At 35.3% G+C, this 26116-nt stretch overlaps 1 protein-coding gene across 13 annotated transcripts in view; it reads left to right on the top strand.

The window, feature by feature from the left end:
• Positions 1 to 26116, top strand: part of PDLIM5 (PDZ and LIM domain 5) — a 201138-nt gene that overhangs the window by 136881 nt on the left and 38141 nt on the right. For 9 of the 13 annotated variants that reach the window (XM_059172610.1, XM_059172596.1, XM_059172633.1 and 6 more), the window contains 4 exons: positions 7399 to 7515; positions 9535 to 9681; positions 10421 to 10552; positions 17018 to 17205. In XM_059172610.1, the coding sequence (XP_059028593.1) occupies positions 7399 to 7515; positions 9535 to 9681; positions 10421 to 10552; positions 17018 to 17205 (584 nt within the window). The remainder of the gene's footprint in view (positions 1 to 7398; positions 7516 to 9534; positions 9682 to 10420; positions 10553 to 17017; positions 17206 to 26116) is intronic. The other 4 variants (XM_059172637.1, XM_059172634.1, XM_059172650.1 and 1 more) reach the window with 1 other exon arrangement.

Genomic DNA, 26116 nt, shown 5'->3' with positions numbered 1-26116 from the left:
TCAGGAGCCAGATCATTTTTGCCTTGTAAGTTGGATTTAGGTTTTTAAGCCAATTAATTGGAGAGCCCAGTATAGGATTTTAATCATGGGAGTAATATCTGATGTGTATTTTTAAAAGATCCAATCCTCTGAATACTATGTAAAATTGATTATGAGGGAGAGAAAATGAACACAGGGGACGAATTATGTGTCTTCCCTTAGTTCAGGCAAGAGATGTTATGAAGTTAGGCCAAGGAGAAGGAAATTGAATGGGTTTGTATTTTAGAATTTGTATTTAGATTGTATTTGGAAGAAGTGCAGACAATGGGTTTGCATTTTAGAGGAAGTACTGACAATGGAGGGGGCAGGGTTTGATGAATAATGAAATACAAGAACCAGTGAATTTGGTAAGAATTAATTGAGTTGGTAAGAGTCAGTGAAATTGGGAACGGTCAGTTCAGTTCAGTAAAACTAATAGAGTCATGATGTAGAGGGGTGAGTGAATTACAAAAAAAAAGAGGTACTTAACACTCAGATTTTAGAGGTATTTTTCTTATATACGAAAAGTAAAAGTTAAGAATTTTGGAGTACATGGCTCAGATGTTCTAAGACTTACTTCACTGAAGTGAAGAAGTCAAAGAACTTAGCAGTCAGGTTATTCAGTGATTCAACATGACAACACTGAAGTCATCAAGAATGACTGTAGAAATGGGTAAAGAGGAAGACAGTGAGTCAGGGCCTGAGGCAAATAGTGGATGAGATAGAAGCAAGAAAATGCGATGAGTAGCTAGTGAGTGGTATAATTGATGACATGAGCCTTGGACTTGGGAATTTGGAGGATCTAAGATGACTGACGTTCGAAACAATATTGAGGAAGGCATTACCTCCAAGTTTATTATAAACATACAAGGCGTGAGAGAAAAGGAACCTCTTTTTGAAGGGACTGCACAGAAAAATAGAGAGTACAGTGGAATAACACAGGATTTGGGAGGGTTGAGAGGGATGGGAATTTGATTAGATTAGGAGATACATGAAACAGTAAAGTTGCAAGAATCCAGGAGATGATGGATGACCCAAGGGGTTTGCACTTCTGATTGTGGCAAGTAAATGGATGGAGGGAGAGTGTGATGGGATTGATCCTCATGGTCTGTTAGAGGAGAGAAAGTGGGCAGGAGAATGTAAACTCCATGAGGGCAGGAAACTAAAATGGGCAGTAGAATACGTGAGGATGCATGGCATGAAGTGGAATCCAGATGTCATCATCGAATAAACAAGTTGGATGCAGTGATTAATGGGAGAGCTCAGGACGCTTGATCCAGAAGATTTAGCTAGAGAGTGTATGACCCCTAGCTTTTGTTCTGTAATGCTAGTGGGATACTCATTGAAGCATGAGGTGCTTTGGTGGCATTCTCAAGATACCTGGCTTCTCCAAGGACTCATGGTTTGTGGCTGTTGCATAGGCATTTGGACAGATCCACATGCATTTTCAAACAGGTAACAGATTGATGCAGTGGTACTTATTAAATAATATATCTTTTTATTCTGAATCTGAAATAATACCTTTATCATTTATAAATTCTTTTTATAGTATTAGGATTATGTTAATACTACAGAATGGCAGGTTTCTGCCCCGTTGGGGAAGCTGTTTCTAGCTAGTTGAAATCAATAAAAGGAGCAATTAAGAGGAAATTGATGATCAGAGTGAGAGAGGCTATGGTTAGTGGTCAGTACATTAGTGCTACTGAGGGATGTAGGCTTTTATCAGGGGATTGTTCCAAGTAATTTTAAAGTTGATATTATCCCTTAAAATCTTTACATTATATTGGGGTTTTAGAATGTAGTATAATACATGCTCAATATTTACCTATCTTATCTTGAGATCCTATAGGAAAATTTTTCTAGGGGTGCATGGGTGGCTGTCTGCCTTGGGCTGAGGTTATGATCTCGAGGTCCTGGAGTTGAGCCCCGAGTTGGGCTCCCTGCTCAGTGGGGAGTCTGCTTCTCTCTCTGCCTTATACCCGGCTAATGCTCTCTCTGTCTCAAATAAACAAATAAAAATAAAAATTTTCTGAAAAGATCAAGGAATACCATAGAGTTAACTGACCTAAAGAGTTCATATAATGTTAAGACAGGGCATTATTCAATAATAACCCATCAGGGAAAGCAACAGTAGAGAAATATGTAAGAGGTAAAGCAGAATTTGAAAGGTGTGAATAAAATGGAATATGTGTATATCAATAAAGAGCAAACTCTTTCTCCCAACACAAATAGTAAGTTCTGTTTGCTTCAGAGATCTCCCTTATTCTTTCCCTCTTTTCCTTGCTTCAGTAAAGTGGAAACCTCCAAGTCAGTCCTTTATCTTTGCTCTCACAAAAAAGTAAATCTCATTTTGAGTGGTATTTTCATGTTTGATCATTTATTTCATAATCTTCTTTTTACATCTAACATTCAGTCCTTTCTGCTTCCCCACGTGTAAAAAGCAAGGAGGCCCCTACTTGCTGTTTTTTAAGTTCTCTGTAAGGTGCCATCTGTAATGAAGAATTAGCAGGCTTACATAATGTTTTTAGGCTACTACAGAAACAAAGGCTATTGAAATCAATTAATTAATTTGGCCTGTGATTAAGAGTGCCAGAAATTTCCAGCTGAAGTTCAGTTGATTTAATTATGCAGAAGGGAAATCCTAGTTACAAGTGAACACACTGACAGTTTTTATTGTCAGTAAGCCAGTGGAAGAGACTCCATTTTCCAGACAACTAGCCGTTTCCTTGGGTGAAATAAATAGTTTTGCTGTGCCAGTGAACCCTGAAAGTACGAAAATCAGGTGTGATCCTTGTATATTCCATTTTCTGCTGAGCAGTGTTATTGTATGAATGTTTGCTTGTGGAAGAGTGAAAATACAAAGGACACTTGTCATTTTCCTCCTTTACCTGGTATAAAAGACACATTTTAAGGTATAGGATTTCTCCTCTCATTGTCATATGGGGACGTAATAAATCACTCACTCTATTCGGTTATTCTGTGATATTTATAAAGAGAGTGAGGAGGCTTTGTTTTTAGTTGGAAATTTGAAGTTTTTATGCTGCAAAAGAAAGTTTCTACATCCTTTTTCACATATTTTAAAGGTTAGCCTTTGTGACAAATTTATTCTTACATAGTTTACATATCATTCCAAAACGGATGAGCCAGATTAGCATTTTGAAATTGTCTTACTGATGGAGAACTTTAACTTTCCAGTCCTGCAATCAGGAATAGCCAGTAAAATAGTGCTAAAAACAGGCACTGAAGACAGGAGAAGAGGAGTGGTCAGCTGGGTCTTACACCAAGATTAAAATGAGGATTGCACTCAAAAAGATAAACTTTTTGATTCCACCTGTATGTGGTATTAAAGAAGTTAAATTCATGGGACAGAAAGTAGTGGTCACCAGAGGGTAGGCAGTGGGGAAAGAATTGTTGTTGAATGGGTGTAGTTTAAGATTTGCAAGGTAAAAAAGTTCTGGAGGTCTGTTTCACCACAATGAGTATACTTAATACTACTGAACTATACACTTAAAAATGGTTAAGATGGTAAGTTTTATGTTGTCTTTTTTTTTTTTTTACTTTTCCTCTCATTTCATTATTTTTTTTTAATTTTAATTTTTTTTATTAACATATAACGTATTATTAGCCCCAGGGGTACAGGTCTGTGAATCGCCAGGTTTACACACTTCGCAGCACTCACCATAGCACATACCCTCCCCAATGTCTATAACCCCACCACGTTATCCATACCTCCCTCACTCCGGCAACCCTCAGTTTGTTTTGTAACATTAAGAGTCTCTTATGGTTTGTCTCCCTCCCAATCCCATCTTGTTTCATTGATTCCTTTCCCACCCCTGGAACCCCCCACGTTGCCTCTCAACTTCCTCACCTCAGGGAGATCATATGATAATTGTGTTTCTCCGATTGACTTATTTTGCTAAGCACAATACCCTCTAGTTCCATCCATATCATCATTATATTGTCTTTTTTACCACAATAAAAAGAAAATGAGGAATGCAAATTGTCAATTGAGTTTAGCCACAAAGAGCTCATTATTGACCTTTGCAAGAATATGGTTTTATCAGGGCTGGAGGATGAAGCCCACTTGAGCTGATTGAAGACTGATAGTGTTTCTAGAGTACAACTATTATTCCCTTTGGCTGTTAGTGGGGATAGGAAAATAGGAGGGGAAGTCAGTTTTGTTGGTGGTATTATGGTTTTTTGTTTCGTTTTGTAATTTTTCTTGGTAATTTTTTTTTAAGAGAAGCTATCCTACAGTAGTTTTGGATGGGGACTCAAAGCATGCAGTGGAGAAGGAGAATAGAAAATGCAAAGGAGATCGGTCAGTTGAGGCACCTGAGAAAAAGGGAGGAGGTGGAGTCCACAGCATAAGGATCTTGCTTTTTGACAGTTGTCCTTCCTGGGGCATAGAGAGTTCCATTCCCTGTTCCTGTAGGATGGTGAATTGGTAAGATGAGCAGCATCATGCCTGTTTGCCTGGACAGATTGCTAGCATGGGTCCCCTTTGGAAAGCACGGAAAGACACAGTTGCCGAGAAAGATAATGCACAATAGTTCTTTGTTCATTTTTCCTGAGAAAAACAGACCAAAAGGCTGCAAGCTCAGCTCTCCAGACATATCTGGGAAGGATAAAGTCTTCATACCTCTCTCTGGTAAGAAATGAAAACTCACTTAAGTAACAGACAAAGCAGAGAGTTTGGCTGCTCTAGAGGTGCTATTAATTAGAGCTTCTTCTAATCCTAAAAGGAATAAATATTAGAGAATGACAGAATTAGAGCAGATATTGATGTCTGTTCCATATTAAATGAGGTAGTTTAAGATTTTCTTAGGTCTGGTATTTTTAGAGGTTGGCTAAGCAAAGGGATAGGTAATGAATGTGTGTGAGACGTGGGAAACCTGCCAAGCGCGTTTGTTTGGAAACTTGGAAATCTGGCTTTAGAAGGTATTTCATAAGTTGTGTGAACTTTATTCTCAAGTGGCACTCATTTTTCCAATCAACATAGTGCATGGAGGTTTTGGAAGACTGAACTCCAGCTTATTCCCTTTTCTTACCTCTCCTCATTATATAGTAGTGTGTAAACATTGATAGTTCTTAGTTCTTTATAACTATATTTTCTTTTTTCTAGAATATTGATAATTCTTTATGTTGTAAAGGACATTTTTAGAGGTATTTTTGGAGGTCTAGTAATTTCTTAGAGGTTGATCATATGCCCTTCTTGCTTAGGTAGTAATATACTACCTATTTAACCTGAACTGCTAGATAGTCTCCAGTCTCTAGAATGTACAGATATTTTCTAAGAAATACATGTATATTGTGAGTGATTTCTGTATTTAAAAACATTAAGTTTCATTCATGCATTCATTCAACAAATATTTACTGTTTATTTTGTGGTTAAGTACTTTATTACACTTCATTTGTACCGTTAAAACATTATGATCTCTGACGTCACAGAGTTTCTAATTTAGTGAGGGAGTCTGGAATTAAACAAATCACCACACAAACTATATGATTACATTAATAACAAATAAGTTCCGTGACGAAAAGGTACAGGATACTTTGAAAGCATGTGACATGGGCAGCCTAAGGTGATGGGGGGAATTGGGTAGTCCTCCCTGAGGAGGTGACATTTAAATTGAGGGCAGAAGGACACTTGGGAATTAGCCCAGTAAAGGTATGGTAGAGAGGTAGGCAAAATAATTGAGACTATGCAGAGGTCTTGAGATGGGAAGAAGCTTGGCCTGTTTCAGAAAGAGATGGAAAACCAGCTGGACTGCAGCAAGCCAGGGAGGGGAAAAGGAAAAGCTCTATAAGATAAAGCTGGAGAATAGGGAGCCCAGGACCACAATTACCTCTACAGCAGTCCTGCAAATCCAGCAGACAGGATCAGATTTGTATTGTCAAAAGTGAACTCTGGTAGCTCTGTAGAGAGGTTTTCCTCTAGACAGGGGTCAGTAAACTTTTTGGTAAAGATCGTAAATATGTTTACGATAGTAAATATGTTAGGTTTTGTGAGCCATATGGCCTGTCACAACTACTGACCTCTATGTGTAGTATGTGAAAATAGCCATGGACATATGTAAATGAAGAAACCTGGCTGGGTTTCATTAAACTTTATTTAAAGTTTATTAAAACTTTGTGGCTGAAATTTGAATTTCATAGAATTTTCGTGTATTAAGAAATACTATTCTTTTCATTAAAACAAACAAACAAACATTTAAAACCACTCTTAGTTCATCAGCCATACAAAACCAAGTGGTGGGCGAAATTAGCCTGATAGTCATGGTTTGCTAACCTCTGCTTATAGGACTTACAGTTCTTATTCTTTTAACATTTTCAACTCTTATCTCTTAAATAATATTTTAATTCTAACATGACATTTTTCTTAAGTTGTCTGTCCTTTTTTTTTTTTAATTTTCCCAACACTGTGGTAAAGATGTGACCAGTGCTAAATAAAAAATGGGAATATAACCTTTCCTTTTCTGTTTTTTTCATCTTAGTGTTACATTTTCTTTTCTGAAAATCAGTATAACATGACTGATATATTCTATTTTTTTTAATACACAGCTTTCTTTTTAAACAATGGGCAATTTTGTATTTCTCTTATTTTTTGATTCCAAAATATTATACTTGGTGCTTTCTTTTTTCTAACCTCACACTGAATTTTTCATCCTTTTTTTTTTTTTTTTTTTTTTAAAAAACCTAGTGATGGCTCTAAAATTTAATTCTGTCATTTGGAAGAAAAAATGGTACGGACATCGGAAAAACAAAGTAAAAAGTAAAGCAACAGTTGTATGCAAACATTTGTCGTGGGACTGGATAAACTACTTTGTTTACATGGAGATAAACAACATCCATATTATTTCAGATCTACAAACACAGCATTCTGACTTGGAAAGAGGTTTTTAGTGCTTTCTTGCAGTGTACCATTCAGGCAGCTAACTACCCCACAAGATGATGGAAAGCATTATGTAGTGGAAATAGTACAGACAGGCCTGGTTCACATTCCATCTGACTCTTACAAGGTATATAATATTGAACAACTGAATTAATTTCTTGGAGCCTAACTTCCCTGAAGCATGCAAAATACATAGTCTTTTGTATTGGGACTCTGTGTGTGAGAATTCCCATTCACCTTTCTTCCCTCACATGAACGTAGCCATGTTAAAAAAAATGGTGGAGGGAAGAGCTTATATTTAGTGGTGGTGAAGGTGTTGGTTTGGGTTTTAACCTTACTGCAGATACAAAGTTAAAAAAACAACAACACAGAACTAGAGTATTGCCCAAAAGGAACCAGTGTGCACTTAAAAGGTGGTATAGATGATAAATGTATTTTTCATTAATATTTCCTTTGCCTTGTTTATTTTGCTTCTGAAAACTTAGGTTTGACAGTTCTCTGGAAGACCTACCTCAGAGTGGACCTCACCCACCTGCAACTCCTCAGGTTTTACACATTGGTAGCCAAGTAGCCACACTTTCTAAAGTAACTGCGTGTTCTAGGTAGAGTTTTTTCCCTTGTGGAATGTTGAAATTTTAATGGTGGTGGTGAAATTTAAATACTAAAACTCTTCGACTAAAAAAAAACAAGTGATCATAGGTTACAGAACTGACATCATTAATATATAGACAAGAAACTTTGGCACTCAACTGGGGAACACCGCTATACACTGCTTTTATATCTGTCTCTCTCTCTTTTTTTGTTCAGATTCAAAATTCTAATATAGAGTCAGGAAATCTATGCCTTCTATTTATTCACTGTGAATGGGAAAGTCAACTTTCTTGAGTTTGTTTTAAGTCTACTTTACTGAGTTAGAGTATTCTCCTCTAAAAAAAGAGTGATAGAGATCGTATGTTCCAAGTGCCTACACATATTCTAAAGGTATTTAGGTTACTTAGAAGATTTTACAGATCTCTGCTAATACTATACAGTATTATTATTTGTGATACAATACAAGGAAGGATGTTCATTGCAATTTCCTTTTAAAGAGAGAAAGACAATTTATTTTTTAGCTGCATTTCTTTTAGCTGACTTTTTAAAATAAAGTTGTTTCTAGTTGTTACTTGCCATCACTTCCCCCAAATAGTAGCCATTGCTTGAAAGATGCAGAGTAATTGAAGAATTCAGAGTTGAATCACTTGGTAACTTTTCCTTCCACATTGCTTGCCACTCATATTACCTGGTTCTGCCACTGATGGCGTCTTTCTTTTCTCTTTCCAGACCCATTCTTTCTTTTCTACCCATTCACAACAGTTCCTAAACATAGCCGTACAGTTCAATTCAGTTACAGGCTTGCAGAAAAACTATACTTAATTTTGTATCATTTTAAAAAATGGCTTACCACTGTTTCTTTAATATACTTTCTAATGGTTTGTAAAGCTATAGCCAGTGGAACTAGGAATAATGAATTATCATATTCTTCTGAGAAGGAGAAAAGACTTATTTATGTCCCTATGCACAGTTTCAGACGTCTGAGCTCTTACTAACCTGCATTGAGTTTGGCACACAATTACTTTGTGCTGGAGGAGGTCACTGTCACAAATTGTGAAAAAAGTGGTCATAGAAGGTGAGGGTGTTCATTAATGAGTTGTATGCAGAAATGAGTAGGAAAGACCATATAGGTTTCATGCTGTGCATGTTAGACTTTAAACTTAATAAAAAAATTCTCAATTTCAAGCTTATAACTAACTTGAAAATCATTATGGTCCTAATGATGGAATGTTCATTTCTGTTCAGGTATTTGACCTTTTCTAAAAGATAAAGGAAAATATTTGTTATTTTAAGTTGTAAGTGTTCTGAGAATGAAATTTCACACCAGCATTGAGTCTTTACAGAGTTGACTGAAAGTGGAAGTGTAGAAATCAACAGAGAGGGTGATGTTTTAGTCATATTCACTTCAATTACTGTTTATTTTACAAAGGTGCTTTGTTTTCCTTCCCCAGGTAGGTTTATTCTCAGTATTTTTAAGTTACCTCTTGTTCCTTTTAGTATGTACTGCTGCTTCTGGATAGGCAGTCGGTTGTACCTGCTTCTCCTGAAAGCACAAGTCTCGTTAAAATGTCAGGCTCTGGGTGTGTATCATCCCTAAGGTAAAGCTCTTTATGTAGAGTCTTTTTAGAAAAATGGACATAACCTTCCTTTCTCTGAATATGGAAATTCAGACTTCATGTTTAGATTTATTTTCTACTTAGATGCTAACAAATCAATCTTCACATGTGTGTTGTATAATATTGATTTAACTTTAAATGGGATTAGAGACTGAAGTTAAATACATCCAAAAGCATTTATATATCAAAAATCAGTTTTATGGAACATTATATATCAGATACTAATTTCTGAGAGAAATCATAGCAACAGTAAATAAATGACCTGCACTCTTATTACACTTCTGTATCACACCTTTTAATGTCTAAACATGAATATAAGATAGTTACTTTCTTATCTTTATTATGCTCTGTTTTCTCACTTTTCTTTTTTGTTCCTCTTCTCTTTTTTTTTTCTTTTCTTTCCCTATGTATCAGTTTAAGCCGCTCCACAAGAAATGTGGTGACAAGGTCTTTGGAAGGTTTTCGAAACTTTTCCACCTTCTCTTCTCCTGCTAGATATAGTGCTGCAGTTCTTAGCAGTGCAGCTGCTACTGTGTCTGCTGCTCTTGCTGCAAAAACCAGGTAGAGCTGTATGTACAACGTGTGTCTTGTGTGATTCCAACACTTTTCACTGTCTTAAAAGTCCCCTTAAAGCATACATAACCATTTGAAACAGTCACAGCCCAATATGAGATCTTGGTTGTGTTGTGGACATTTTACCTGGGTTGTAGACATATCCCTCAGTGTTTATTAACTGATGTTTCTTTAAATCTTCCTTTCATCTGTTTCCATGACTACCATTTATCTTCGATGTTTTCAGTTGCATGGATTATTGCATGTTGTGTGCTTATTGAGTTTGGGCCTTTATAATTTTTAGCTTTTATCTGGAACAGAGTCAACTATCAGTAGATATTTTAAGTTCTTACTGATATTTTCTTCTCTCACAAACTGATTGTATTTAAGGGTGTTCTCAAGTCTAACTACATCCCTCCGCCCGAAAAAAAAGAATAATAATTTTTTATTTTTATGAGATTTTTAAAATATAATTTCCAGTAGTCTTTATAAAGTTTTATGCTTCCTAAAAGATTGTCTTGGCTAGTTTTAGCGAAAACTTAGTCAATTCTATATTAATGAGTAAATTAATAGAGTACTTGGACCTTCTTTCCTCCTCTTTCTATGCTTTGTTCTTTCTGCCTGTCTGTAAAATATCTGTCTCTAGCTCTTTCTGGAAATGTTTCAAATCATAGACTGTCAAGACTACTTTCTGCTGTTGATTGTGTGATTTTTTTTCAACTTAAATATCTTTCTAAATGTTCACCAGGCTCTCCAGTCCTGATAAATACCACTCACTCCTGGATGCACTTTGCATCAGCCCTGTTTCTAAGCCTTTAGCTTTTTCGTACCTCCAGTCCTCGAGGAAGTCAACGGGCTCTATTCATGTTAAGAAAATAAGGTACTGTGGAGCAGGTATCTCAGTGGTGGTTTGCTTTAAAAGACACTGCTTTCTGTAACACCTAACCACTATATTAACCAGCCAGATGCGAAAGTCCTAGAGTGGATTTGTGTTCCGTTTTTAAACTAGCTGTAAATTCAGTACAATGCTAATGGACAAGCATGTGATTTTAAATGATCATTGACTCCCCTTTTAACCCCTTGTAACATGTTTTATTACCATACTTGATATTTAGTATGAAATTATGAGTAATTGTCCAAGTATTTAAATTACAGTATAACTGTTTCATTGCATGGATGGTAGCTATACTAGAATAGGGAAATGTTTAGTAAGACATACCTTTATATCTTTAGAAAAAATGAAAAAGAATAATAAAGTAATTCATTTTGATTGGCTACTACTGTCTTATTGTTCTTATATATGAGGGTTTTACTTGGACAGATAACTTAATTTTTACCATATCTCGGAAATTCTGAAACACAAAATTAATTTTTCTCCTAAACTGAACAATTATGCCAAAAACTATTAGGTATATATAAAAAATAAAAATATCCCAAGTGCTCATGGAAGGGTATAATCCTAATGAAATAACTGTTTAAAGTCATCTCTGATGGAACATAAAATTAATGGTAGAGTGTACAACTATGGCTATAATTGGTAAAAGCCTGATATAACATAGGCTGTCTACTGATTATGTGTTTGTATTCTATTCACTGTCATGGAGGTTTTCAATATACTTAATTAAAATTCTGAGTAACTTATAAGGCAGATGTTTAAACAGGGAGAGAGAGATCATTGTACATTTTTCTCTAAGAAAAAAAGATACTCGACATTATTTTACATTTGTGGAATTGTGTTAATTGAGTAGAAATCTTTCAGCATCCAGGCTAAATCTATACAGAGACAGGTTACTGACCACACTTGGAATAAAAGATCCCTTTGAGGACCTAATGGGATGCTCACATCTCTCCAGAAAAGTGCCTATTGCATTTTTTAAAAAACTAAATAGCCAGTGGTATGTTTTTTTTTTTTTTTAAAGATTTTATTTATTTATTTGACAGAGAGAGATCACAGTAGGTAGAGAGGCAGGCAGAGAGAGGGTAAGGGAAGGAAGCAGGCCCCTGCTGAGCAGAGAGCCCGATGCGGGACTCGATCCCAGGACCCTGAGATCATGACCCGAGCCGAAGGCAGCGGCTTAACCCACTGAGCCACCCAGGCGCCCCAACCAGTGGTATGTTTTGATGGATATCAAATGGAGATGGGATAGGGAAAAATAGAGATAGGATGGAGAAAAATACCAGTTGTGTGAGAATACCCCATCTCCATTAATGGCATGCTCATTAAACTCTTACCTTTATATTCTAGTAAGTTACTTTTCGCTCGCTGTTTAATAAAAAAAGAGCAACATTAAAATTTTTGCAAACCTTGCTTGAGTGGAGAATCTTAAAGTTTTTCATTTATTATTGGGAAACCAAGGACAATTTTATAACATTTTTGTATATAACCCTTACACACGGAGCAATCTGTCTTTAAGTAGAGATAAATTCCTCTGAAAGAAATGAGTCAAGTTTTGGGGCGCCTGGGTGACTCAGTGGGTTAAGCCTCTGCCTTTGGCTCAGGTCATGATCTAAGGGTGCTGGGATCGAATCTCGCATCAGGCTTTCTGCTCAGCAGGGAGCCTGCTTCCTCCAACTGCCTGCTTCTTTGCCTACTTGTGATCTCTCTTATCTGTCAAATAAATAAATAGAACCTTAAGAAAAAGAAAAAAGAAATGAGTTGAGTATTCCCTTCCAATCAAACATTTTGTTGTTTAAATAAACTAATTGTGTAAAAAAAAAGTGTACATGTAGTTATGGCCTGATTGATGCTCTCCATGGACCCACTTATAGAACAGGTATTAGTAGCCATGATAATCACTTTTTATTAATAGCAGTAGGCACAAACTAAATATATTTTGGTATTTGGGAAATGGAAATGATTTTCGACAAGGTAGTAAGTGAGTTGGCATTCTGGAAAACAGGAACGCTGGGTTTCCTGAGGAAACCTTTTAAATTTTAAATATAGAAAAAAATATATAAAGCATGATTTCAGAAATAAGATACCAATTTAAGTAATCATGCCATGCTATGTTAGTAAATTAGTCATTAATTCAAAATATTTTTGCTGTTAATGATTATAATGATTACTAGAATATTTTATTCCCAAATATAAAATAATATAGCCAATGATATCATTAATTCTTCAATCTTCAGTACATGATATCTGTTGTTTATGTATTTCTTTAAATAGTAGCTAATGCTAGAAATTAGGCAAAAAGATGTTAGCTCTTTTAGAGACCTAGGCATTACATATTTAGATACATGGTTGTCTCCATAAAACCAAATATTCTTCCATTCCACATTAAATGTTTTAAGTAAATAGAGATTTACTTCTCCTGAGAATGTTGAACTCTGCTCATCAGTCCTGAATTTAAATATAAATGGAACAACTTTCTTGCTGATAATTTAGAATTTTATAAGGTTATAACCTACTGCGCACACTTTGTATCTAAAGAGTACTGTTGAAGATTTAAACATCTTAGCCTTTTGGGAGAGAATATATAATATAAAGACTATACAAAGGATAAAATAAGATGTTCATATGTATAGGTAAAAATTGAAGTGTAAGAAGAGACTCTCCATGTTTGGGAGAATACGAGACCTTTCAAAGTTCTGTGGACAGATTTTTAATTTTTTTTTTCTCTCTGGCTTAGCATAGAGCCAAGTACTTTACTTGTATTACATATATTATCTCATTGTGTTTCATTTAATCCTAACAATAACCTTGGAATAAAAGTAGTATTTTCATCTGATTTTACAGATGAAGAAATGTTATCAACTTCAAGTAACGTACCCAAAGTCACAGTCAAGTCCCCAATCTCAGTTTATTAAGGTAGTGCAGGAGACAAGATACATAAGGAAGTTACTGTTATTTTTTTTTATTCCCTGGCTATTACAAATTGAAACGCAACTGTATGTGATGTAGTTAATTTGTGTCATGAAGTGAAGGAAGTAGTGTCTCTACTGCTAGATGATTGATTAAGTAAAATATATTGTTTAGTATGGTACACCGTGCATGATAGATATTATTTTTTACTACTACTGTTAACTGTAGATGGTATTTGGATGTGTTCAGAGGGAGAGTGGGGGAGGTGTCTTCTATTTAGAGCTTGGAAAATTGTGGACAGAGAAGAGGTGTGGCCAGCACATAATTTGTATCGCGAGGTGGCAGGAGATAATGATTGGACAGGTAGATTGTAGCTGTATCTTAGAAGGCTTTGAATGTCATGCTGAAGTGTAACTTAATCTTAGCCTTCTACCCTTGAAGGGTTAAATCCAGTCTGTAGCCTTTCCTTCAACTGCTTGAATACCTTCTGGAATCAGGCCTGTCCCTAACGGTATTGTTAGGAAACAGAATATTTCCTTTGGACAATTTTTCATATTAGGAAGTACCTCCTTTTATTGAACCAAATCTGTCTCACCATAGATTTGACACTACATTAGGCAAACAGAATGTAGTCATATAGAGTGAATCCACATGTCATGTATTTGAGGATTGCTCTAATGCTTCTCCTGAGTTTTTCTCATACCTTAGGTCATACCAGTTCCTTCAACCAAACTTGATTAGACTTGGCATTAATTTTTTATCATTCTAGTCACTTTCTTTTAAGTAAGTCTGTCTGCCAGCTCTCCTGGAGATAAATTTTAACTTATTCAGGTTGTTAAACATTAAATGATGATTTGGGCTTTGTTATTTCCAGATTATATTTATGTTCCATTTGTAACTTCTATTGTTCCTTGGTCATAAATTTTCTTCTCAGAACTCTGAATATATGGGTTATAGTTACTTTTTTCTAATCGACTGAGCCCTAGAATTAACCTTAGAATTAAAATGACCTGTACATCTGTATTTTTTTTAATTATGTATTTTTAGTATATAAGAATATTGAAAATAAGTTTTATTTTTTGAATATATTAATTATCCTTTTCATCTGTTTAGGCTTATATTCTGTGCCTTAGAGTATGCTAAGTATTTTGTACACAATTATCTTACTTAAGTCTCATGGAACTCTTATGAGCAAAGTATTATCCCCATTTAAAACTTAGGTAAATGAGACTTAAGAGAGGTAAAATAATTAGTTCATCACAAAGCTTTTCAAAGTTACTCATAACCATTCTACTATAAAGCTTAAACTCTGTTTCCATTAATTTTATTTATTCTGTCATCTTTATTGATAATTGTATTTAGCATTGCCATGAAGTAAGTAGTCTTTTACTTTTTATTTATTACAGTTACTAAAGTACTTAAATTTTTCATTGTATGGTATGTTCTAACATCTCAAGTGGACTTCAGTTTTTCATGAAACTGATTAGAAATGATAAAAGAAGGTTATAGCTTTGTTACATTTGGATTTCAGAGAATAATAATAAGCAATATTTCAAGAAAGTTAAAAAAGCTCTAGTATGATTTTTCAAAACTGTTTAGTTTCAGAAGTGCTCTAGGACCACCCGCTCAGTAGAGGACTTACAGAACTGGGCATATAGTTGTACTCATGACTAAGATTTATTACAGTGTGAGAATACAAAGCAAAATCAGCAAGGGAGAGGGTACATGGATTGAGTCCAGAGGAATAGAGGCTCAAGTTTCCAAAAGTCCTTTCTCAACATAGGATATGTTGATTCCTACAACGGTGAGTTATGATAAAACATGCCAAGTGTTGTCTACCAGAGAAACTCATTAGATACGAAGTACTTAAGGTTTTTATTGGGGCTCCTTATATTGTCATGGGGTGCCTAGTTCATACTGTATGTCCCAACTCACAGAAGGAAAGTAGGTATTTAGCATAAACCACATTGTTTATTTAGCTTAGGCCCAGTGAACTACTCTTATATTTTAGAGAAAGTTTTATATGACTGTAGGGAACTGTTCACCAGCCAAGTTCTCAAATGCCAGTTAGAGGCCAACCTTGCAAGCAGGCCTTCCTAAGACTAGGCAACCTCAGGCCTCTTTGTTAGGTATTTATCCCAGATTCAAGAGTATTGGAGAAATAGGTATTCTTAGGACATGATTGAATTTGAAATCTCTTTTCATTGAAATAATCTCAACCTAAATAGTACGATTAAGGGACATTTATTTTACTGGTCATTAATTAGTATTCTATCTTTATTGATCTATTCTTCCAGCTGTAATTTTCAGTTATTGAAGGACTTGAGTTTCTGTGCATGAAGTTATTTAGGCAAGCAGTACCTTGATTTCTGTTCAGAAGTTAGTAGGATGTATTCTTCTTATTGTTGTTATAATAATTATTGTTATACTTCACCTGAGAGAAACCTCTATAATATTATATCATTTCAAAGTACACATTTATAATTTGAGCTACCTAAGATTTTTTTTTGAGTGACAGTGTATAATTATAAGTAACAGATGACTGGGCAGTAAAAAGATCTTTCTAAATCAAACTGGAACCAGCACAGATAAGGCCTCCTGTTAAGCAAGTAGAGTAACTCTGACTGAGTGAGGACAATGGCCGTCTTGTCTCCTGTTTTCCTGTATTGTGAATACAGAACACTGGATGTTCTTTTAAGCCAGGGATGTTGTCTTTTGTTTACCATTCTGTGGCCCGTACATAGCACACTGTCTGGCATGTAGTAGGTGCTTAAATACTTGTTCAATGAATGAGTGACTAAGTATTAAGTAAAAAGAATGGTAAGATGTCAGGGTAACTTAGTTCATAAAATACCAGAAGAATGTGAGAAAGAAGAGAAAAAAATCTGCCATTTCAGAGAGATCACAAGGAATTCTCTAATCATTAGTCGTTTTAATGTAGGTGATTTTCTGAAAGATTGAGATAGAGAAGAATAGGAAGATAAAGTTACCATATTATTTGAAAGGATTGGCTGTAACAGTGTTTCAGTTGCCTAATTTCTCACAATAGACCTTTTAAAGGAAATTTTTCCAGGGGGCCTGGGTGGTTTTGTTGGTTAAGCAACTGCTTTCAACTCAGGTCATGATCTTGGAGTTCCAGGATCAAGTCCCCCATTAGGCTCCCCGCTCAGCAGGAAGTCTTTTTCTCCCTGTGACCCTTCCACATCTTGCATCCCGCATCCCGCATCCCGCATCTCGTGTTTTCTCTCATTCTCTCTCTGTCTCTCTCAAATGAATAAATAAAATCTTAAGAAAGAAAGAAAGAAAATTTCCAAAGTACTGAACAAATGTAATCTGACTTCTTCCCTTTCTTTTGTTTTTGTTTGATTGTTCATTTCAAAGAGAGACAGCCCCTCAGTCATAGTTTTCGAGTTTTTCTTTTTTAAAATATTGGTTAGTTAATATTTTTGTTTTCCTTACAGATTTGACAGATTGAGAAAAGAAAGGATCATTGCTAAGTTTGCTATGACTTCACCAAAAATGTCCTTATTTTCTTTCTAGCAACACCCAGGAGACTTCTCAGCAGTTGTCTCCATCAGTAGCTTCAGCACGGAGCATGCCTGAGAGGCGGGAGAGCCCAGCCTCCACCAGACCAGGGATGGCTGGTCTCACAACTGCTGCTGCCTTTAAGCCTCCAGGATCTGCTAACATTGTCAAGTCACCAAGCTGGCCACACCCCAACCAAGCAGGTATGCCAAAGAAATCTCTTACTTTTTTGTTTTTCTAAAGTTTAGTGATGAAAATGTCTTCCAGGATATTTGATAGAATTCACTGGTGAAACTCATTCTCAACCATCTAAGCTTTAAAAAGATCTGCAAGGAATAGCCATAGCTGTTTTCCTCTGAAGTATTTCATAAACATTCTGTATGCATTTGATATAGTTGCCCTTTGCTTTTCATAATTATAGAATTGGAAGTTTCTTTGTTTCCCAAATTACTCGAGAAGCATGTATGAATTATAAACTTGGGGTCTTTTTTTTTTTTTTTAAAGATTTTATTTATTTATTTGACAGATAGAGGTCACAAATAGGCAGAGAGGCAGGCAGAGAGAGAAGGGGAAGCAGGCTCCCTGCTGAGCAGAGAGCCCAATGTGGGGCTCAATTCCAGGACCCAGGGATCATGCCCTGAGCCGAAGGCAGAGGCTTTAACCCACTGAGCCACCCAGGCACCCCAACTTGGAGTCTTTTTAACGAACTGTATCATTGGAAGGTTAACCTTGGAAATATGACATTTTTGTTTTGATGATATACACAAAATAACAACAGAAGCATTTATTGTCATCAGTTACTGAAAAAAGAATCTTTCACTTGTTGTCCTCTGAAGATTTATGAGACGGAAGTGGAAGAAGGTTACAGTGCCAGAAAGAAAACATACTTTAATTGCTCTATTTTATTTGAGATTAGTTGACGTAATATTAGTTCCAGATGTACAAGATACCGTCTTGACAATTCCGTACATTCTGCTATGCTCACCGTAATAAATGTAGTTACCATTTGTCACCATACATTATTATAATATTATTGACTATATATTCCCTATGCTGTACTTTTCATCCCTGTGACCTATTTAATTTATAAGTGGAAGTTTGTACTTCTTAATCCCTTTGAACTATTTTACCCCTTCTGCCAGCCACCACTTAGTTCTCTATATTTATGACTCTGTTTTGTTGGTTTGTTTATTTGTTTGGTTTTTAGATTCCACATATAAATGAAATCATATGGCATTGTCTTTCTCTGATTTATTTTACGTAGCATAATACCCTCTAGGTCCATCCATGTTGTCACCAAGGACATGATCTCATCCTTTGTTATCGCTGAATAATAGTCCATTATATGTTTATACCACATCTTTATCCATTCATCTGTCAATGGACACTTGGATTGGTTCCCTATCTTGGCTGTTATAAATAATGCTATAATAAATACAGGAATTGCATACATTTTGTTGACTTAATATGTCTGTTTTCTTTGGGTAAGTACCCAATAGTGGAATTACTAGATCCTATGATATTTCTATTTTTAAGTTTTTGAGCAGTTTCCATACTGTTCCAGAACAGTTGCAGCAAATTCTATTCCTACATATAGTGTGCAAGAGTTCTCTTTTCTCCATATCCTTGACAGCACTTGTTATTTCTTATCTTTTTTATTTTAGCTGTTCTGACAAGTAGAATAATTGTGGTTTTCATTTGCATTTGCCTGATGATTAATGATGTTGAGCATCTTTTCATGTGTCTTTTGGCATCTGTATGTCTTCCTTGAAAAAACGTTTATTCAGGTCCTTTGCCCGTTTTAAATCAGATTATTTGGGGTTTTTGGGGGTTGCCCTTTATATTTTGGACATTAACCCCTTATTAGGTATATCATTTGCAGGTATCTTCTCACATTCAATTCAGTAGGTGGCCTTTTCATTTTGTTAGTGATTTCCTTCCTTGATTTTGCTGTCGTCCCAATAGTTTATTTTTGCTTTTGCAAAGACATATTTAGAAAAATGGTGCTAAGGTCAGTGTCAAAGTGATTACTGCCTATGTTTTTTAAGGAGTTTTATTATGGTTTTAGCTCTCAAAGTTAGGCCTTTAATTCATTTTTAGTTTATTTTTGTGTATGGTAAAAGAAAGTGGCCCCATTTCATTCTTTTGCATTTAATTGTCCAGTTTTCCCAGGAACATGTATTGAAGAGACTGTCTTCCCCCCTATTGTGATGTTCTTGCCTCCTCTGTCACAGAGAAATTGACGATATAAGCATGGGTTTATTTCTGGGCTCTGTATCCTGGTCTGTTGTTCAATTTTTCTGTGTTTGTGCCAATACCATACTGTTTTGGCTACTATAGCTTTGTAGTATAGTTTGAAATCTGGGACTGTGATATCTCCAGCTTTGTTCTTTTTTCTCAAGATTGTTCTGTCTATTCAGGGTCTTTGTGGTTCCATACATATTTTAGGATTGTTTGTTTTTGTTTTGTGAAAAATGCTGTTGGTATTTTAGGGATTGCATTGAATCTCTTAATTGCTTTGTACTGTATGGATATTTTAATAGTATTAATTATTCTGATCCAGGAGCATGGAATGCCTTTCCATTTGTTTGTGTTCTCTTCAATTTTTTTCATCAGTGGTTTATAAGTTTTCAGAGTAACAGGTCTTTCACCACCACCTACCTAAGTTTATTCTTAGGTATTTTATTATATTTGGTGTAATTATAAATGGGATTACTTTCTTTATTTCTCTTTCTGGTAGTTCATTAGTGTATAAAAATGCAACAGATTTTTGTACATTGATTTTGTACCCTGCAGCTAAACTAATTTTTTTGTTATTTCTAAGAGCTTTTTGGTAGATTCTGTAGGGGTTTCTAAATATATTATCATGTCATCTTCAAATAGTGACAATTTTACTTTTTCCTTACCAATTTGGATTCCTTTTTATCTCATTTTCTTGTCTAATTGCTGCAACTAGGACTGTGTACTAGATTGAATCAAAGTGGTAAGAGTGGACATTCCTGTGTTGTTCTTGATCTTAGGAAAAGAGCTGTCAGCTTTTCATCACTGAATATGACGTTAGCTGTGGATTTCTCATACATAGCCTTTATTATGATATATGTTCCATATAAACCTACTTTGTTGAGAGTTTTTATCATGAATAGATGTTGCATTTTGTCAAATGCTTTTTCTGCATCTAATGAGATGATCCTATAGTTTTTATCATTTTGTTATAGAAAGAGAACATTTGAATAATAAGGTAAAACAACTTGGTCTCAATCTGGAAACCTGAGTTTTCATTCAAGTCCACAGATAAATCGCTTTAAGTAAAGTCACTTAACCTCTTTGACCCTCCGTTTTCTGATTTGCAGAATAAAGAAAGACTAAATAATCTCCTGTTTCTCCCAACATGAATAAAGATGATGGCTATAGGATTAAAGGATTTCTCTTAACAAGAAGATGGAACTAAGGGCTTCCAGTCTCATCCTCAACCTTAATCTCTTTGTAGTCTTTATACTCTCTAAATGATCTGTAATCCAGATTCCTTTTACAACCTAGCCACTGATAGTTTAGAGTTCTCTGTGTCCTGCATTCCATATCCTCAAAATTGTTGATCTACTTGCTGTTCCCAGGTGGCATCTCAAATGCAGCATTATTAATAATAAATATTATTACCTGGCTCTGGGAATGGTCCAGTCTCGAGAGCTCCAGCGTGAGCTTGAGAACCTCCCACCTCTATCCCCATGTTCTCATAGCAACTAACACCTAATGATTTCCCTTCTGAGTATTTTCTCAAATTTCTTTTCTCCTCTCTGTGGTCAGAACCATTGCCTTGGTTCAGGCCTTTGTCATTGCAAACAACTTCTAAGTAGTTTCCTTGTATTCTTTTGACCCCCCATCAATCTGTCCTTCATACTGCAGCAAGTATCTTTCTAAAACTCTGATTTTCCCACTCTACTCTCCTGTTGCAGATACTTTACTGTATTTCCCTATTCCTTAACTTATCATTGAAGTCTGTTTTCAGTCTGACTACCACTTACTTCTCAATGTCATCTCCCACTGCTTCCAAATTACAATCTGTGCCATAGCCTTACTAAAGCATCTTAAGAGACATGCCATGTTACCTTGCTTGAGAATGTTCTGGTCCTTCTTCATAGAATGTCCTTCTAGTCTTTCCTCATTAGTGTTGGGATAAGAATTGATTGAATACATGAGGGACTGCTTTTAAATATATATATGATATAAATGATATATTTAAATATATATATGATATATATCTTTTAAGAATTGCTCTAAGGATTTATCATTTATCAATATTTAAGAATTTTTACAGTTGTAAGAGTAGATTTTTAGTTAATTTAAGAATCCATCTTTTGCTTTGCATTTTCCATAGTGTTTAAATTATATTGGACACTAATTAATTTTATGATTAAAAAATTATTTTTTAGGAAAGTACTAATTATTTATAGTTAAAATTATTTCATAGTGTCACTTTGAATAGTTTTGAATTACTGTTATGTGTTACTCATTTTGCAAAGAAGTTAACAAAAATTTTTTTTGTTGGGGGGGCAAGAGATAAGCCATTGCATATGAGCTAGGCTATTTTAAAGACTGTTTTATCACTTTCAAAAACTTAAAATATTTAGACCAATATCATTAGCTTCTGAAATTTCTGGACTGTTAATTGATTTAGCAAGTCCCCTTGTCTTGGGAGAAAATGCCAACAGCTCAACCTCCTACATTTTTAGTTACTTTCCATTTACTTGAAGCTTCTCTATGAGGTGGAGATCTGCTCTAATTATTTTTTATGTGCATTAGACTATAGAAAATAACTTTAAGCAAAATCTCCTCGGTTTAGAATTGGAAGGAAACAAGAGAACATTTCTTAAGAAAGTGAGGGAACGACTATCTGACATAGAAACTGATGGGAGGGCATTAAGTATAGGCATTGGAGAGGACAAAGGATATATATACTGCTTTTATAAATTCAGAAACTATGGTCTGGCTTATGGGTCTGTTAAAGGAACTGACCATTAAAGGGAAAAGAAAAAAATTGAGGCAAAATTTCTGAAGAAGATATTACAGCAAAATTACCACAAGAGGGCAACAGAATCCTGTCTTCTTTGAGTGTAATTTGTTATAATTATCAAAGCAGTCAAATAACACAACTATAATCATGATTCATATGGTCAGTATTTAAAAGATTATACTTTTTACAGAAAACATAATTTAATTTCAGCAATATTACAAGAGTATAAACATTATATAACATTATAAAGCATTAATATCATAAAATGTATGTACCATTGTGATCATAGATGAATTACATACATCATGATGCTTAGCTCAAATTAGAAAATATTTGCGGAACGCCTGTCTGTTTTGCTCTAGGTGCTACAAATTGGCATTTAATGCGTATTATATGATGTAAAATTTACTTACTTGACACTATTTTATAAAAATTGTAAAATAAATACAAAATCCCCGCCATATTTAAAAACAAAACAAAACCACCTCAGAATCTACTCTTACTATTTGGTAAGTAGTTTTAAGAGCTTCCTAATGCAAATAAAAAGGTTCTTTTGATTTAGAAGGGGATAGCTGTCTCATTATGGGTTCTTGGGTTCTTCACAGTTCACCTGTGAAAACTACAGTGCCAGCAACGGAGAGGCAAAAGTTAGAAAGGCCAGTTGCTGCCTGATAAAGTATGGAGTTCTCTCACACAGAAAACTTCAGGCTTCTTTCTTTTGATACTTCACAGCTGTGTTCTAATGTAGGTGAAAAAAGAACCCCTCCCCACCATCATCATCAAAGAGTGACTGTTACCAGTGATGTCATTTTAAAATAAGTTCTAGAGTTGGGTGAGGAGGATGAGATAAAAATTACTGAGTTACAGTCTGTAACCCACTTGGTTGATCCTGAAATCAGTTTAATGGATCATAGCCAGTATTTTCATTTAAAAAAATGAAATATATATTTTAATATATTAAGTATTTTAACATAGTAAAAGTAGGGAGGTATCATGTTATGAAAATGTGGTTTTAGCTTGTATGTGTATATAAGTACAAACACATATATTTGAGGTCAGCAGGTAAACGTGTGTATTTTGTGTCACAGTATTTCTTACTATGTCTTAGTAGTTAAGGAAAAATTTGGAAATTGTTTATTTAAGTATTTTAGACGTACTTTTGTCTATTGGGATGACTAATGTGGTTTTGAAATGATAGCCTTCCCCCCCCCCCCAAAATACTTCATTGAAAAGACTGAAATTTTAAGACCTTCTAGTGTGTTCTGAATCTGTTAGGGCTTCCATTATCACCAATAAAGTTCTGACTTTAAATCTTAGATCATTTCATTTGTGGTGTTACATAGCTTGTGTTACCCAAAGTCTTTCAAAAATATGGTGATGCTACAGAAGTCATTAAGAAGAACTAGGGGTATATGTTAACAGCATTATAGTTTAAGTTGGATTATCTTTTTCTCAGGCATGGAGTTTAACATACACCACCACACATGCATGCGCAAGCTTGTCAGTGACTGGCAAAGACCTATTTTATGATGTAAGATGTTGAAAAGTTCATAGTCTGCATGAAAGTATTAAGATACAATAGAAATAAGAATTCAAGCTTGAGTTTTATGTAATTTAGTAATACTACTTTCTACTTGCCCTGCGCCTTTAATACTTTAATAATTCAGATGTAGTAGTCCCTTTAGAAATGTTAACTTGATCTAGAAAGATAGGTAAAAGGTGACATTCTTCTTGTTAGTTTTCAGAACTGGGGATTTGTACTTTTTTAAACTTTTGTTTTCATTCACTGTATTTGTAGGTCTAGTAGATACTTTAATGATTAAGGTCTTCATATTGTATACAACTAATGAGTAGTTAGAGGGATGTTACCAAAACATTCATAAATTTTATGGTATAAGTTACAAATATGTTCTGTGTTTATGTAGGTGATCTAATTTGCTGTGTAATGTTTTCCTTAGATTCTCTTTAGGTTACAGATTCCAGATTGTATAAGTTCAGTTCATTTGATGCAGATACCAAATATTTCTGTTTTACCAAATATAAGTCAGATGTTCCTCACAAATTCAGTCTTAAAAGTCAGAAGAGCTGTGAGATGTTGGAAGCGCATCAGTTTTCTAACTTGAGTTTAATTTTACACAAAATGAGAATCACCCATTCATCAGAATATAATCAGTGCTTTGCTGGCCCGGCGTTTTGTTCATCTAACCAGCTTTGCCGACAGGCAGCGGCTCTGAAGAATAGGCGTGAATTTCAGAAGGCCAGAGATCCCTTTATGGAGCGTTTGAGCCTTCAGTTTCTTTATCTGTTAAAATAAGAGTCTAAAAAAAGTTCCCTGTAACGTTGTTTTGTATGTATGTGAATAAGCGTGTATGCATACACACAAATGATGCAACATATATTGAAGTGCTGCGTAGATGATACATAGATGGTACTCAGGAAAGGTTAAGTTTTTACCTCTCTGCCTTTTAGTGACAGCATTAGTAGCTCACACTGTTAACATCCGGCAGAACAGTTCTCATGTGACTTCTCAGCTTGAAAATGTTTTGAGCTCTCTGCTTCCCACACATGAAATGTTTGGCTTCTTAATAGAGCTTATGTGCCCTTTATTACCTTGTGCCAGCCTCCTTCTGTAGCCTGTTCTGTTATACAGTTCATGTTCTCTGCACTCCCGTCGCACTAAAGTTCAGAAGTTCACACCATTCGTAGCGCACACACCTCTGTGCTTTGTAAAGCTGCTGCTCTTATTTGAAATACTTTTCCACCTTCTACCCCTGAAAAATTTCCATTCATTCTTCAAGATCAGATGTTATCTCCTTTGTGAACCTTTCTTGAGTCCTCTCAATAATCGGCTATTCTTTCTCTGTGTTCCTACAAAATGTTGACGATTGCTTTATTACAGCATTCATCTATTCATTGTAATTTACATATGTGTCCTTCGTCACTGTTTTTAGATCCTCTTAAGGACAGGGACCAAGTCTTACTAATCTTCGTTTTGCACTACCTGAACAATACCTGGCCTGGTTTATAGGCCTTCAGTCAATGACAGTGGCTAAGTAGATGAGTGGGTGGATAGGTTAGTTTGTTATATTTTGGACATCTTCTTCATATGATTTGAGGGACTCACAACACATTGTTCTTTCCTTCTACCGGACTTGAAATCCCCACAACAGTCACTGAACAAACATGGACATGCTGTCTGCCAAAGACTGCCATTAAAAACTACACATACTGCTTAGGGAGCAGAGGACTCCACTGTCCTTGAAGCATTAAACTGCCATAAGACTTAAAACTTGTGAACATCAGCAGTACTATAACTAGTACTGTATTATTTATTTCTAGCAATTAAAAAAGTAGTAATAGATCTGAAGCCCTGATCTGAATTTTTTTCTTAAAAAATATGGAAATATATGGCCTATAAGGAACCAAACAGTGGGATGCAGAATAAATATTAGAGATAGCCACTCACTTTGTCAATGTGGAAAAGTTAACATGGATGCAAATTAAAGCAACAGTAAATTACAGAAATCAGCAAAAAAGGTACAGAGTTAAGTTAGATTACAGGGGCCAGGTCAGAAGGCAGGGAAGTCTAGATTGATGGAAAGAGACCAATAAAGTTCCAGTGATACAATCTTGAGATAGAATATTTGTTTGTATTAGAGTTTATAATGGAGTCCTATTTTATGCAGGAATAAAGTGTGAATATTTATGCCTACAGTAAAATCATATGTAGCCAATGCCCCTTGAATATTTTTTGGAAGAGGCCAAGTTGGAAAGGGAACAACATATGCAAAAACTCTCAGAGAACTTGGCTTCTTGGAGGAAGAGCAAGTTGTTCAGTATGTTCAGGACTATATAGTGGCCAGAAAAAGAGTTGGATGGATTAATGGGGACCTGGTCAGAAAAGGGCTTTGAAAGTCAGAAAGGAAGTCATTGGATTGATGGCCTTAACAGATCTGTAAACGGGAAAGTGACAATCAGGTTTGCATTATTAGATCATTATAGTGTTAATGTATTTAAAACCTCATTATGACCTCAGTGTAGGCATTAAGATTGGAGTCCTGGACATTAAATTAAGAGGTGGTTGAGGAAATCCAGTACAGTGACAA

Source organism: Mustela lutreola, chromosome 1, assembly GCF_030435805.1.
Source record: "Mustela lutreola isolate mMusLut2 chromosome 1, mMusLut2.pri, whole genome shotgun sequence".
Lineage (NCBI taxonomy): Eukaryota > Metazoa > Chordata > Mammalia > Carnivora > Mustelidae > Mustela > Mustela lutreola.
The sequence above is the reverse complement of the archived record's forward strand: the minus strand, read 5'-3'. Positions and strand labels throughout refer to the sequence as shown.